We start from the raw sequence: 16,360 nt of genomic DNA, 5'->3' as shown, positions 1-16,360 counted from the left end.
TAAGGTTGGACTAAATGTGCTTGCCAGTTTTTAGGATGGGATACGTTTGGCGCTGACAGATGAAGTAACCGAATTTCCTTAATATTTGAAGCTAACACCTAAGTGTAAGTAAAAGCCAAGTTGTTCCATCAGATCACCTTGGCCTTCACTCAACTGCTGCCATGAGCTTAGCAGAAACCACAATGCCTTCCATGAGAGCTGAATTATCCGCACTTTCCTAGTGATCTAATCTTACAATCCCATGATCACATCTGGCCCTGAGAAGCTACAAAGCCAAACACACTTGGTCAGCAACTTAGATTTTCACTGAGTGCTTACAATTGTGCAAGTTTATTCTTGATAGACTGTGAAGGAAGAAAAGCCACATAAAACAAGCATTTTATACGGATTTTACTTCAATTACAAATTTTAGTTTAAAAAAGGTAACAAAAATGTGAGAAGGAAGCACAGGGGCCATTATTTTCAGAGACTCAGAAAATATCTCGTCCGTGGGAACGTTCATGTTTCGAGGGTTTCTTCATTTGCTCCACAGGTATCCACAACACAAATTAAACAGCTTGTTACTGGAAAAGCTCGGACTTTTGAGTTGGCAACCCACTTGTCTGTTTCAGTGTTATATTCAAGGATGTGTCCTAAACGACCCACACCCTGGAAACCAGCCAAGACGTAAACGACGGCACCGACCGCTGCACATTTCACTGTCACACCCTTCCATGGCATTGGTGACACCATCTTCCATTCGTTCAGCTTAATATCATAATATTCCACGTTGTCCAGACCACCTTTGAAAGATGGAAACAAGAAATTACTATATGTGATCAGAATACATAATTCTAATTTCATAAATGTTTCTTCTAAGGCCTCTAAACACTGAACACATTTATAAAGACGTTTTAACTTTTTGGGGGAAGAAACATAGAAGTTTTTGCTAGTGCTTTTTAAAATGAAGAGACAGCCTTCAGGGCGGAACCAGATAGAGGGATGGAGGAAAATAATCAGTGGAATTTTATGATTGTCCAGCTCTTGATAGCAAGTATTCAGGACTCTTTATGACATCTTCCTGGCCTGCCTTTCCAACACTCTAATGATCAGTAAAACAGTAGTCAGAAGAAGGGAGGGGGAAGCTGCTTCTTGAGCCAAGTAGGTTCAAGTTAAGGACTAAAACAAATTTTCCTGATGATCCACTGATTCACTGATCCATGCTCCTCCTGTGGGAACGCTTCATGATAATGGTGTTCTGCCTTGTAGGTTTAGAATTAGCAGGAGAAACAATACCTACTGCCAAGTATCTTAAATGTATTAATTATATTAGATTTTATAAACTGTTTCTCCAGTGTGGTGTGCGATGGTGGGCAAAAAAATGTGATCAGAGAAATGTAGGGCTGGATACATGAGGGACAAGGTGATGGGAGTGCAGGTCTGCAAGCACTGCATAACCTATGACAGCTTATATGCTCCACTGGTACCCTCGAAATGTCAAGAGAAAATAAGAAGGGCTCCCAGCACATTAGGTGGACCATCTATTGTGAAGTTATGGGAAGGCATGGACAAGAGCTGCACAAGACTGGGAAGTTTGGATGGCAATACTGGACACAGCTGAGAGTACTCCAGGAAGTATTGCCCACATTTTCTTTCCTGTGGGCCTGCCCTCCATGAGGAGACAGACATTCTGCCAGCTGGGAGGAAGAAAACACACACAAAGGGAGTATGGCCTACAAAGTAGGAACCCATGACTGTTGGGCACAAGGTAGATGTGCCATGATGTGCCCTTCCTCTCAGCACTATTCCCTACCCACATTTTCCAGGACTTCTTTCCTTTATTAACTTTAAAGTCAGGTCATTCTATTTTGCAAGCAGCCCCTTTTTCATGATTCTCCCACCTGGGATACTGCAGGTTTAGTCCAGATTCAGCAAGCTTTTGCAATGAAAATTTTTTATCCAAGTTTTCACTTTGAATACCTCCTATGTGTCACACAATGATCTATTAATTCTATCTATGTTCTGTAAAGGATCATAACAAGCTTCGTGTTTTTAGATTAGGGAGACTCTTGGGTACTCTTTAATTAAGGGAGGAATGTGGGGAGAAGGGTCATTCCTGGGCAGCAGTGAGGAATGAACAAGTCAGATACCTAAGCCATTTTGACCGCCCACAGCAAATATCTTGTCTTTTACAAACACCAGTCCATGATTCTTCCTGGCTTCAATCATTGGACATAGCTCAGTCCACCTGAGAAAAGAAAAGAAACAGACTTCTGAGAATTTGGATCAGAGGAAGAAAAAAGTATTTTTACTTTTGTCTATGAGAAAAAATAGGGCAGTTATTTTCAAACACTTATCTACAAAAGCTCATCAATTACTCTTTGCTGCTAGTGTGCCTGCACACACACATGCACACAACTGTGCAAAATTATACTTGGGTCTGAGGCTGTGTGTCTCCACCATTCCCATAAACTTTGTGTGACTTTGTGGTGTCAAAATTGACAAAGACCGACCTACATCTTGACCATAACTGACCTGGTAGTCATATAGAAATGTAGACCTACTTGAAGAAAATCTACCATGCAAAATAAACAAAAATACAAATTCACAAAGCAAATAGTGTAGGACATGATTACTCATTATTATAAAAGGACTTCTTGCTTCAGAAAAAAGATTTGCTAGAAGATTCTTTCCACATGAAACATCCCTTTTTGTAGTTTTCAAAGACCTTTCCCAAGCATTACCACATTTGATTCTGGTGAGTAATGGCTGTGGTATCATAAGAACTATAACTTAAATCCATACTCAGACACAAATCGGAGGCATGGTGGACAGTTGGGCAACTGTTCACAGAACTTCTATGAACCTCAATTACTACCTTCCTTGCAGGGTTGTTGAAATGAGAGCATCTTATCAAAGTTCTAAAATCAGGGGTTAACTCAGGCAGGGGATAGATGCTGGACTACAGTACTAGCGTTTGAACTTGAGAAAGGAGCTTTGAGATCACCTGGTCTGAACCTCTTCTGAAGAACATAGCTAACTCCCTCAGTGTCACAAAGTCAGTGGGACAGGCAACATTGGAATTCAATTCTTGTGGCCCCTTTTCCAGGCCTTTGTGTGCTGAGCTGTACTATTTTTCCAAACATTTCTATCCTTATATTTCTAGAACCTTTGATGTCATTTTCAGAATTCTCTCTAACAATGCATAGAACAGCAGCCCCTATGTATACTAGGAAATGCCCTTTGTGAGTTGGGATAGTAAAAAAAAAAAAAAAAAAAAAAAAAAAAAGGCATCCCCCTGAGCCTGTCCTGGAGATGAGCCTCTCCTAAATTAGTAAAGCTTTTACAGATGGGTATAATCTGCCAAAGCATGGGTTCCAAGGGCTACGTATGCCCTTTAGAACCCGGGGTCACCTTCATACCAAACTGCTGCAATGGAACAAGAGTCTTTAAATAACAAGGCCAAAATACACATGGCAGAAATGGGCTGAACCACAAAAATTCAATTTACATGCCCCTCTCCTCATAAAAGATTATACAAAGTACACCTATGTATACGTGTGTTTGTGTATATGTGTGTGCATGTGTATATTCATGTATATGTGTGTCTCTGTCTCCGCTGTAGACTCAAAGATCAGTAAATGTCACAAATATACTTCTTCTATACAACATATGTAGTGCTTGGACCTGGCTCTTTTCCGCTCTATAGATAGTTTAACTCCCAGAAGCTGACAGTTTGTGAATTTCTATATTTCACAAGTAGAAGCCAATTAGCTTAATTCCCTAGTTTAGGATTTAAACTTAAAAAAAGATTATTTCAAAACTGTTCAGGAATATGTCAAAACAGGTAGAGAAATCTTTCTAAAAAAGTAATTTGGATGTTTGCATGACATTTAAGAAGTGAAATTAGGTCCACAGATGTTGTTTTTCCTTTAGATAACTAGATCAGATAATGTGTTCATAGTAGTTTTGTATTTGTGAAAATCTAACTTACTCTTTAAAAAAATATTGAATTCTATTTCAACACACATGCTTTAAAATTGCAGAACAGCATTTAGGTGCCATATGTTTAAAATATTCTTTATACTGAATAAATGCAGTTGGGTTTCCCAAATTCTTAGTGCTATAAATCCCTGAATAACTGGAAAACCAATTATGGTCTTGGAAAAGAGATCGTCAAATAGATGTCCTCCTCTTGGAAGGTGAGGGACCTCGAAGGCAGGATGCCATAAGAACTGTGAGATGAGCGCGCTGAATTGGGGGCTTTTGCTTCACTGGTTTTCCTTGTTATAAGAAAGGGTTCAGTTCTAGGCATGAGGAGGTAGAAGGTTTCCAAAAATGACTGATGCCAAAACAAAAGACATGAGTAAAGCTTATTTAAAAATAAAATAAAAATAAAACCACTAGGGATACAGATCTTTACTGCTCTCCTTCCTTTTCAATAGTGAGCAACTGTAGCTTCATTTAAATTAAATGTATGGAAAAAAAGACGACTTGATTTTGAAGATGCCTATGCTGGACTTTAGCCTAGAAGAGGGGCTGATCTCCTTAAAGCTTGGGTGATGCTCCTATAGCACAAATCTGACTGTATCACTTCCCTGACTTCTTAACTCTAGTGACTTCGTCACTAAACTGAAACTGATCTCTCCAAAAGCAAACTGTGATCTCTTAATTCCAAATTGATAGGCTTCTTCTCAATCCTTCACCTTCCTGACCTCACTGCTGCACCTGAAACTGCCAATCACCCTCTGGTTCTGGAGAGTCTCTCCTCTATGGGTTTTCTTTCCTGGTCCTTGTCCTATCTGACATCCATTCCCAATGGCTCAATTTTCATCTTTAGACGTGATTTCCAGATCACATAGATGATTCAGTCAGGCCCTCCCAACACTCTCCATCTTGACCTTGCACTATGTCCAGCTCTAGCTTTTCTCTCCTGCTCCAACTTTACATCACCTACGGCCTTTTGGACACCTCAAACTGAATGTCTCAGGGATTTCAAACTCAACACGTTCAAAAGAGAATTCATTTTCTCCCTGAAACTCTGCCATCTTCCCAAATTCCCTACTATTGCTGAGGGCCAAACTATCTTCAGTGATCCAGATTCCCATTTTGGGTGTTCTCCTCAATTCCTCTTCACTTGCTCACATATCCAGTCTGTTACCAGTTCTTATTTCTACCTTCACAATGGAGCTCACATCTTTCCTTCTCCCTCTTCACAGAGCTGCCAGGTCCTCATTACCTCATACCTGGATTGAAAGTGCACATCTGACTGCACCATTCCCCTACTCAATCATTTCCAGCAGCTCCCTCTTATTTCCAGGACCACAACCTGGTCCCTTCCTGCTTGTTTCCCTTTCCCACCTCTTCTGACATTTACTTCCCTTCATGAACTCTTAAGATCCAGGCCTTCCGACTCTGTGCCTTTTCACTGGCTGGCCCCCATAACCTGAACACTCTCTTTGCCAACCACTGACTCTTGGCTTTGTTTAAGAATCAGCTCAAATCCCACCTTCTGCAGCAGGGACCATCTTTTTTGCCCTTCTTTGTACTTGTGTTGCTGTTCAGTTGTTTTTCAGTTGCATCTGACTCTTTGAGGTTTTCCTGGTAAAGATAATGGAGTGGTTGGCCATTTCCTTCTCTAGCTCATTTGACAAATGAGGAAACTGAGGCAAGCAAGGTGAAGTGACTTGCCCAGGGTCACACAGTTAGGAAGTGTCTGAGGCCAGATTTGAACTCAGGAAGATGAATCTGCTTGACTCTAGGCCAGATACTCTATCCATTGCACCACCCAGCTGCCCCTTTCTCTGTGGTGCAGTGGATAGAGCACCCGTGCAGGAGTCAGGAGGACCTGAGTTCAAATCTTACCTCAGACACTTGACACTCACTAGTTGTGTGACCTTGGGCAAGTCACTTATCCCCAAATGCCTCATCCTGGGTCATCTCTAGTCATCCTGATGAATATCTGGTCACTGGATTCAGATGGTTCTGGAGGAGAAGTGAGGCTGGTGACCTGCACAGCTCTCCCTCTCTCAAAACAAAGTCAAGTGCAAGTCATGTCATCATTTCTCTGATGGCATGGTCTTCTTCGGGCAACGAAGGATGAACACACACACCTACCCAGTGCTTAGTAGAGTGCCAGCTAAAAAGTAAGCACTTAATAAATGCTTTGTTGACTGGCTCCCTATTATAGTGCTAGGATAAATACAAACTCCTCAGTTCGGCATTTGAAGCCCAAAATTGTTTTCAGCCTTATTACTCATAGCTTTTCCTCATTCTCTCTATGGACAAACCAAACTGGCTTTTGTGCTGTTTGTTCTTTATGCATAACATTTCATTTCTTGTCTTGGCACCTCTGACTAAATTGTCCACTATTCCAGGAATGTACTCTCTCAAACAAGAGTGGGGAAAAAAAGCTTTGCATCAAATTTCTTTGATAAAAATTTTAAATCAAAAATACATAAAGAACTGACTCAAATTTATAAGAACAAGTACCATTTCCCAGTAGATAAAGTCAAAAGCTGTGAATAGGAAGAAATCTAAGCTATCAATAGCCATATTACAAAAATGCTCCAAATGACTAATATTTAAAAAATGAAAATGAAAGCAATTCTGAGGCACCATCTCACAAAGATGATGGGAAAAAAACGGAAGATGACAATTACTGGGGGGATTGTGAGAAAACAGGCACAATAATGCAGTACTGGTAGAATTACAAACTGGTCTAGACCAGGGATGGGGAACTTGTAACCTCAAGGCCACATGTGGCCTTCTAGGTCCTCAGGTGCATCCTTTTGACTGAGTCTCAAGTTTACAGAACAAATCCTTTTATTAAGGGGATTGACAAGGCCAATGTCAAAGCCTGTCCCCTCTCTCCTGACAGAGGAGACAGACTCAAGATGCAGAAAATACACATGTCTGAACATGGCCAAGGTGAGAATATGCTTTGCTCAAGTGTGTGTGTGTCCATTTGTTAGAGGGTTTCTTCAGTGGGGGAGCAAGGTAGAGGAGAGAGAAAACAAATGCCTTTTAAATGAAAAAAAAAACCAATTCTTGGTTAATACATACGTTTCTGTGGCAGGATCATACACTTCACAGGAATTCAAGACTCTTCCAGAAACATTGTTCCCTAAACTTCCACCACAAACATAGATGAGACCATTGGCTTCCACCATCCCATGGCTACAGCGCTGAGTCAGCATGCTTGGCTTTGTGTGCCAGCTTTCCGTTCTGGTATCATAGCATTCAAACAAGTACAAAGCAGAGTTTCCTTTAGGAGAAAAAGGTCCCATCAGTGTTTATTTCTCTTACTTCAGTTATCATGCGTGGATTCAGAGCTTAGTGAGCCAAATCAGCAGTGACAGGAGGGAAGAATTTAAGGTTTGGGAATCAGCTTTATTCCTAAGCCACAAAAATTTCATGTATGTCAGCATAATGAGAATAAAATTGTTCCTATATCACATGTTGTTTTTAGAATGGCTAGCTATGCTTATACAGACATTGGAAAATATGGAAAGAAGAATCTGTTGGGAAGACTGTTTTGTGGGTGGCTGAGCTTCAGAAGTAGAATTCTTCTGTTGAATTCAAAGAAAAGTTAAATGTGCCTCTGAACTAGTGGTCTATGAAGGAAGTGACAGAAACCATCAATGTTTGTACAAATGGAGGAAAAACCATTCAACAGAATTCCAAGTCTCATCATTTAGAATTCTTTATCACATATAACAAATGGTCCCTCATGAAGCCCCGCCCCAGCTGTGCCACATTTTCCCCTGAGGTCCTACCTTTGGTGATCGACGCTGTTGGCCTGACAACCAAGGTCATTATTGATCTGCCTTACTCATGTTGGCTGTTAATTAGGAGCTAGTGGACCTCCCTTTCCTCTGCATTTGGATTGCAAATTCCTGAGGACAAGATTCATACTTTGTCTACTGTGGGAAGTCAGGATGCCTTGTTGACGATGTTATTACTGTGAATCACTGCTTTTCTCTGTGCCACCTTAGAATTCCCAACCCTATGATGGCTCTGTTAGCCCATAAGAATGCCATCTCCTAAAGAGCAGGATCTTGTCTTTGCTTTACATCTTTGTCTCCCCATAGCTTAGCATGGTAAATGACATGTAGTAGGTGTTTCAGTAACTATCTGTTGAAGGACTAGAATTAAGTTGAATCCTAATTCCTGCTCTACCTCTGGACCTTGCAAGTATTAAGACCAGAAAAGGAGTCCATGATCCAAACGTTCAATAGGAAAACAGCCACAAAAATACTTAAAGAGAAGCATCCACAGATGTGGCCTGATGCCTTAGCTCTGGGTATCTCAGATGGTTTTCTCCCTCTAGTGATGGTCAGGCTTCTCTATTCTCTTAAGCATGGTAACTTGGTAGCTTCATCTCACTGACTCCTGGGAAAAATCTGGAGGACACAGTAGATTTTCTGAACAGCTGCTACTGAAATAAGAAACTGAACCCAAGCGCTGATGTGCCTGGGTGAGGGCACAAGGACCTCACAAGAAGTGCGAGATCTGCAACCAGAGGGCAACTCTGTGCCATCACCCCACATGGGCCATGGAAGGCCCACAATGGCACCATATACAATCATGTGACAGGCAGAAGGCCATTTTTTTTCCTGATCAGACAACAGATGGTTTAAAACTCTCCCACACAAAACAGCTGCAAGGTGAATGGAAGAAGAGTCTTATGTTGAAGGAGTTGCTTACGCAAAGTCATTCTTAAGAACGTGGCTGTTAGATAAAATTATAACAGGGAAAAACCCTTTGTAAGTATACAGTGCAAATATACAGTTGAACCTTAGAGCTGAAAACCCTAAGGCAGCAAATGCAGTATCCCATCTCTAGATGGTGCTTAATAAATGCCTCTGGAGAATGACCATGGGTAGTTCACTGGTTTTAGAAAGCCCTGGTCTCTTCTAAGAGTGAGCTGTTAAAATCTGGTTTACTATTCAAGTTGGCTGTAAATGGTGACATGGACAATGAGGCAGCTTCTGTTCAGAGACATAAGAAATGTATCCTAAAGCACTGCAAAATCAGAAAACTATAACAAAACCCCCAGTTCTTACCTACTTCTGAGCCTCCAGATGTATAAATTTTGCCTTCTGCAGCACAGGCTGCTAGGCTATCACGAGGTGCTGGAGGTCCCAGTTTGGAATACCAGCTGTCTTTGACTACATTATAGCAATCCATCCGTTTTATAGGGAAGAGCTGTGAACCTCCCAAAATGTAAACTACATTGTCCCAGAAGACACAGGCCGCATCTCTGCGCTTTTCAAAGGGGCAGCGGATGTCCGTCCAACTATAGTCCTGTAAAAGGAGAGAAGCAGATTCAATTTGGTGAGGGTTTTAGTGAATGAACAGTGTATAAGTTTATAAATTAACCCACATGATGTCATATGGAAAATTCAAATAAAATCTTGCCCACGTCTAAGCATCCAACTTAAACATGAGGATGGATGTCAATTCAAGGGGTAAGTGGTCTCTACTTCCAGGTCTGAAGAAGATTTGGTGAAGAATCTTAGATGGATCACCATCCTTCCCATTATCTGTTTATAATAATGCATGATGATTTTATAATAATGCGTAAGATGAGTGCAGTTTTGATGGTGAAAACATCTAATATAAATTCACTCCCATATCTTTTTTTTTCTGTCCAGTCCCTCCCCAATTGGGGCAAATCCTTGGAAGATCATTGGATAATAGAATTAAACTGGCAAAAGATGCAAGACTCTCCTGAAGCTTGTAGATACCTGCTTTCCCTTCCTCCAGAAGCTTGCTGCAGATAGGGCTGCCTGCCTCCAGTCTCTTTCCACTCTCCATTCTCCACTCAGCTACCCAGGGGACCATCCTAAAGTATAGGTCTGATCAGGTCACTCTCCTACTCAATCAACAGCAGTGGCTCCCTGTTCTTTCCAGGATCAAATACAAAATCTTCTAGTGTTCAAAGCCTTTCTTAATCTGCCCCCGTCACCCCCAGTCTTTTTACACCTTATATCCCACCTAATACTATCATCTCCAGGCTCCAGGTATTTTCTCTGGCTGTGTCCCATGTCTCCTTCCTCATTTCTGCCTCCTGGCTCTCTTCAAGTCTTAGCTCAAACTCACCTTCTACAGTAGGCCCCCTTTAAAAAAATCTCTCTTCATTCAAGTGCCTTCTCTCTGTTAATTATTTCCTATTTGTCCTGTATATAGTTTGTTTGAACAGTTATTTGCATGTTTTCTCCCCTCCTTGAGGGTAATTTCTGTTTATCCTCATCACTTAGCACAGTACCTGATATGCAGTAGGGGCTTAATTTAATAAATTTAATAAAAATTCATTGACCAACTGAATATTTATTAATAATTATTGTTTTAATGTTAATAATAGCTAGCATCTATATGCTGCTTTAAAGTTTGTAAAGCCATTTAGATGATCTTATTTTGCCCTCACAACAATCTTGGGAGGTAGGTGTTATTGTTATGCCTACTTTACAGTTAAGGAAATTGAGGCACACAGAGATTCAGTGACTTGCCCAGGGCCCCAGAGCTAGTAAGTGTCGGAGGCAACATCTCTGTTCTAGAGCTCTAACCCAACTGTCCAATATCTATTTGATCTTGGAGATGATAGGGAGCCATCGGAGGTAATTGGGGGGTGGGGAGTGCAACATGGTTAGACCTGTACTCTGAGCGCAGGATCACAGTCTGGTTCACGCCTGCTATGATGGCACATGAGATTCTTCCATCAGCTGCGACACCAAGAGATGTCTGTGGAACAGAGAGGTGCTGTCTACATGGGGGTACTCAGAATGTTGGGGAATGCTCTCAACCTCAAGGATCCTTATGAACGACATGTGATTTGACATTTGTGTGATCACCCTAATGGCTAAGATCCCAATTCTGGGATTTCCACAGGTTTTCTGAAACAGATGCTGCCCTTCTCTTGGCTTTGCCGAGAAGCCATCATCACAAGTAGTCTGGGAAATCTAGCCCCAGACACTTAACAGGTATGTGACCTTGGGCAAGTCATTTAGCTTCTGTTGGCCTTTGTTTCCTCAACTATAAAAAATGGGGCCGATAAGAGCACCTGTCCCCCAGGGCTGCTGTGATGTCAAAGGAGGTCATATTTCTAAAGCCCTTACTATGCCTGCTATAATTATTATCACCACTGTTACACTGGTGTGAAAGAACCCAAGTGATGGCCAGAAAGGAGTGAATTCTCACATCCTGCTAAAATCCCCTCCTCATTCCGGTCTGGCTGCGGTGACCATTGCAGTGACCATGAGAAAAGCCCAGCGAAGGCAATTCCAGAGGAGGGCACACAGTTGGCAAGGTGCTCTTCCATTCACCTGACTGAAAGGACTGATGTCTTTCTGGAGCACACCATAAAAGCCGACATCTTTGGTTCAATTAATGAAGCTCTCAAGACGACTCACCCGTCTTCCAGTCCCCCACCCCCACCTCTGCCCCAACGGATGGCAGTCAGGAGACTCAAATTTTTAACAGTTATTCAGAAAACCCAACTTTCCAATGAAATATCATTGCAGGGATCTAAAAGCTGCTAAAAGGTTTCTTTGCCCGTAAAATGTTTGGTTGCTTTTGATCTAATCAAAGGAGATGATGTTATGGAAGTACTTTGAGAAATGTCAAGGGCTTTGCAAAGAGAAAATATTACTATTATTATTTTATTATTATTATGGACCAAAGAGACAAATCATTCAGAGTAGAGTTTGCATTTCAGGCGGAGTGATCCCTGTGATCAAAGCAGAGAGCGAACCGTTATCTGCAGAATGTGACCATGTGGCAAAGACAACTGATATGCTCTGCTCACCAACTGAAGCGTAGGAAAATGACAAAAATATAATCATCAGGACAAAACAAACACATTTAAGCTTACAACTCGATCTGTAGTAGCTCTCCTCTATCTGTGTGTTCATCCTTCATTGCCGAACACCATGACATCAGAGAAATGATGACATGACTTGCACTTGACTTTGTTTTGATTGAGGGAGGGCTGTGCAGGTCACCAGCCTCACTTCTCTTCCAGTCATATGAATCCAGTGACCAGATATTCATCAGGATGACTGGAGATGACCCAGGATGAGGAAATTGGGGTTAAGTGACTTGCCCAAGGTCACACAGCTAATGAGTGTGAAGTATTTGAGGTGAGATTTGAACTCAGGTCCTCTTGACTCCTGCACTGGTGCTCTATACACTGCACCACCTAGCTGCCCCATCTCCTCTATCTAGAGATCCTCCAAAAGCAGAATCCTTAGTACATGGGTCACAGCTAAAGATCATAAGCTGGGATCTGACTAATTTGACATGAGCTAAGTGAAATGAAATGTTGCTGAATGGATTATTTCTCCAGTAAAGAAAAATTGGAAATGACTCTTTGCAGAATAAGACACTAGAATGCAGAATCATTCAAAATGGAAATTTAGGAAATCCCTAAGGAAAAGGAAAAACAAAGAGGAGGCAGAAATCACAGGGGGAGAGGAGGAGGAAGGGGTGAAGAAGGGTAAATCCTTAATTACTCCCCCCACCACAATTCTCCAACTGCCCACATCTCTCCGTGCTTGTGTTGAGGAGCTCATATTGTACATGAGGCAATGAAATAACACATTTGTCAATATTTGATCACGTGGGTTGTGGCCTTGACTTACTGTGGGAATTTGGAAAAGGGAAAAGTAATTGTGACCTGGGGTTAGTCAGGGAAGGCATCGTGGAGCAGATGGGCCTTGAGCTTGGCCTGGACAAAAGAGTAGGACTTGGAATGTTCAAGAGTGAGGAGAACCAAGATATGCAGGAACTAACTACCACATACAACCAAAAGGCACTCCCCAAAGATGTGGCCAAAGGCCAAAATAAACAGTTCTTAAAAGAATTGCAAGCTACTGACCGCCATATAAAAGATTGTTTCAAATCGCCAAGAAGGAAGAATACAAAACAAAGCCACACTGTTTCACTTCACACCCAGACAACTGGCAAAGATGACAAATGCAGACCTCACAATACTAAAGAATGCTTCTTCTTGTCATTATGACTGCAAATGATGGCAAGGTTGTGGAAAGACTGGCACACGAATGCATTATTAGGAGTTAAAAATCAGACTGAAATCATGCATAGAAAATTACTAAAATGTCTCCACTATCTGAACCAGAGATTTTATTGAAAGGTATGTGCCTCAGGGAGGTCCACAATATAAAAGTCCCATATGCATCAATATGTTTATAGTACCATTTTTTTTTTTGTAGGAGCAAAAAACTGGAAAGAGGATGTCCTTTTGAGTGGGGGATGGACAAAGAAATAGTGGTACATTAATCTATACTGGAGTTTTTAATTACCTAGATGTCGCAAATAAACTATAATATATAATATAGTTTTATAACTAATGAAAGTGTTACCTTGAGGATAGGAATGGTCTTCTTATCTCTGAACAGTTTTTTGGACCAGCTCCAAATATTTCCAGCAAGGCCACAAAGCCTGAGGCTGAGAGCCTACTCCACTTATTCCTACTCCCCAAGTCCATGGAGGAAAGGGTTAATGAGCACAGGAAGAATATGCCTATCATGGGAATGAAGTCTTCCAAACAAGGTGAAGTCTTAGGTCAATGACAAAAGGCCCCTAGACTTAGGATGCTGGAGGTGGTTGGACAGAATTAGGCAAGAGCATGCAAACGGCCATTTCCCAGTACTTAAGTATCAGCTAAAACAGCAAAGGGTCAAAGGGGACAGCAGGGACTAGCTCGAGGTAATTACTAATTAAGAATCACAGCTAAGGTCATAAACCATACAAGCCTCTTCCCTTGCCCCACCCAGTACAGTTTTAAATACAGTCTCTGCAAATGAAATCTTGAAGCACTTCGTCAAGGAGGCATCAGGAGCCTGTCTTGCCAGTCTTCTCTGAGCAGTCAGTAACTAAATGATGGACGGACAGGCGAGGATGCTTCTATCCTCATCTTACCTACCATGGGACGTTTCTATGAAATGACTTTTAAATCTGGCTTTGGATCAGAAAGAGACATTATGACCTATTAGCTTCAAGCCATCATCCTGACGCCACGAATCCTTTTGCAGTCACAGATGCTTTCAGGAGGGGCTGACCTACCAATGCCCAGCTCCTTGTGCCCAGCCTGGCTGGTTTTTGGCAGACAATGCTTTCAGTTTTCAGCACTGCTGCCTTTGATGGAGAGAGGCTTTTAATTAAATTAACTTAGGGCTGTTTTTTTTTTCCATATCTCATTATGAGGCAGCTTGCTGTATTAACAGAAACCTAGACAGCTGGAAATCACAGAGCTCGATACCATATTAAAGAACAGAAATCATTTCTGATTTCTTAAAATTAAAAAAAATTTTTAAAAAAAATCCCCTCAGCTGATTGATACCAGGTTAAAACTTTTGAGAGAACTGCAGTCAGGGTCAAAGGATCAAAGATTTTCCTTTGTGTGTCTTTGTGGGTGTGATACAAACACACCTATGTAAAGTATGGGCATGTCTGCATGCACGTATAATCAAGTAAAAAACTCCCCTCTTTCAGCAGAGATCAGCACATCCCCTATGGCTCGTAGCCTGCAAGCCTGGGCCCTGAGAGGTTGTCCTCATGATTCCAAGGTCAGTTCTCTATCCACTCTGCTAAGCAGTCTCTCAAAAAGTAGGGGGAAATTTCTACTGGGGAAAGGCTTCATGGGGAACGTGAGCCTCAAGAGGCACCTTGCAGGACTGCTTCGGTCTAAGGAGGTGGACGAGAAGAAATGGGGTTCATAAACACAGTATAAAATTTCAAGTCCTAAGAGTGACTTTTCCCAAATCAGAGCTATGATTCTGTACTTCCCCTGGCTTCTCTGAAGAGATGGGGGAATAAGGCCCATAATATCACACTTTTCTGATAAGTCGGCCATTTTGGCAGAGCTTCCCCCCTACTCCCCCAGGGAATGGCTGTCTGGGAGAGGGGTCAGCAAAACAATGGGGAATGTAGAGAACATAAGAACAAAAGACAGAAATAAAAGTTTATTTCTTAATTTTTTAGGCATGAGCCTTTTGTATTTGATAAAGTATGATTTGCAAGAATCCCATAATTCTACACTTCATATAGAAAAGGAAAGGTTTCATCAAAGGTTGGGAAAAGAGTTGATGACTTTAATGGTAAGACTGAAGAACCAAATCACTGATGGTTAAGGTGTCAGGGATGACTGAATTTAAGATAGTCCCTTAGTAAGTGAAGGACACTAAACTTCACATTAAGTGATCCTTAAGGGTCTACCACAGTTTCTAATTGATAGTCCTGAGGTGAGGTCATATAACTTCATGTAAAGCACTTGGTGTAGCTACAATGTATTCTAAGGCAGCTCCATGGTGGTGGTTATTGTGATGATGATGATGGTGTTTGTTGTTGGTGGTGGTGGTAGTGGTGGGGGTATCGGTGGCAGTGGTGTTGGTAGCAGTGGTGTTGGCAGTGGTGATGGTGGTGGTAGTAGCGTTGTTGGTGGTAGTATTGGTAGCGGTGGTGTTGGTGGTGTTGGTGTTGGTAGCGGTGGTGTTGGCAGTATTGGCAATGGTGGAGTTGTTGGCGCTGGCGCTGGTGGTGGCAGTGGTGACAGCCCGTGGAGAGAACACTAGGCCTGGGGTCAAGAAGATTTAAATTCACAAGCAGTCTCATTCTTACCAGCTGTGTGACTGAGGGCAAGTTACTGAACCTCTGTTTGCCTCAATTTCCTCAGCTTTAAAGTAATGGCCCCTGCCACCTGGGGTGGTTGTAAGGATCCAACGAGATGTCTGCAAAGCAGCATAAAGCAGCACTTTAACGCTGACTCCTCTCTCTCCTCTCTTTTGCTTTGCTTGAATACACATCTGTTAAAGGGGAGACTTTCTCTTAAGGGGGAGCAGAGATAAATACATGTTTTAACAGCATCAATCTCTTTTTTAATTGAAGGAAACAAAACCCAACATTGACGGAGGCACAAGCCGCCTCCCTGAAGTTAGGCCCGTGACGCCTGTGACAGAAGTCCACAGTTTCTCATCTAATCCTTTCTTGTTCTTTCCATACTGAACTTTTCTGTTTGGTGATGAGATTCACGATAAAAGAGTTCCAAAGATGGATGCAGGGGTGACATTTTTTCCCTTTTATTTTAGGCTTCTCCGCGGGCCCCCTCCCACTCCCAGCCTGCCCCTCTAATGCTCTGGGGCTAGTGGGGGTGGCAGAAGAACACGGGGAGACAAAAAACTTGGAATCGCTGGGATCTTCAAGAGGCCTGCGTCTTCTCCAGGGAGAAAGAGGAGCCCACGCTCCTTTTTCTTTCCTCAATTCTGCTCATTAGCAGATGACGCAAAGGTCTCTGCTTCTGCTACTCATGCCAGGTTGGATTCAGGTATCAGCAGCCCTCCCTGGAGGTTTCCAGACTTAC

The 16,360-nt window shown here is 42.1% G+C and overlaps 1 protein-coding gene across 3 annotated transcripts in view; it reads right to left on the bottom strand.

Moving 5' to 3' along the window:
• Window positions 1–295: 295 nt before the first annotated feature.
• The window catches only part of KLHL7 (kelch like family member 7), a 53,598-nt gene continuing 37,533 nt past the window's right edge, over window positions 296–16,360 (bottom strand). For all 3 annotated transcript variants that reach the window (XM_072650910.1, XM_072650912.1, XM_072650911.1), the window contains 4 exons: window positions 9,048–9,288; window positions 7,045–7,246; window positions 2,130–2,227; window positions 296–782 (listed from right to left, as the gene is read on the bottom strand). In XM_072650910.1, the coding sequence (XP_072507011.1) occupies window positions 499–782; window positions 2,130–2,227; window positions 7,045–7,246; window positions 9,048–9,288 (825 nt within the window). In that variant the 3' untranslated portion in view covers window positions 296–498. The remainder of the gene's footprint in view (window positions 783–2,129; window positions 2,228–7,044; window positions 7,247–9,047; window positions 9,289–16,360) is intronic.

The sequence above is a fragment of the Notamacropus eugenii genome, chromosome 3 (assembly GCF_028372415.1).
Source record: "Notamacropus eugenii isolate mMacEug1 chromosome 3, mMacEug1.pri_v2, whole genome shotgun sequence".
Classification (NCBI taxonomy): Eukaryota; Metazoa; Chordata; class Mammalia; order Diprotodontia; family Macropodidae; genus Notamacropus; species Notamacropus eugenii.
This window is presented reverse-complemented; position numbering and strand designations above follow the sequence as displayed.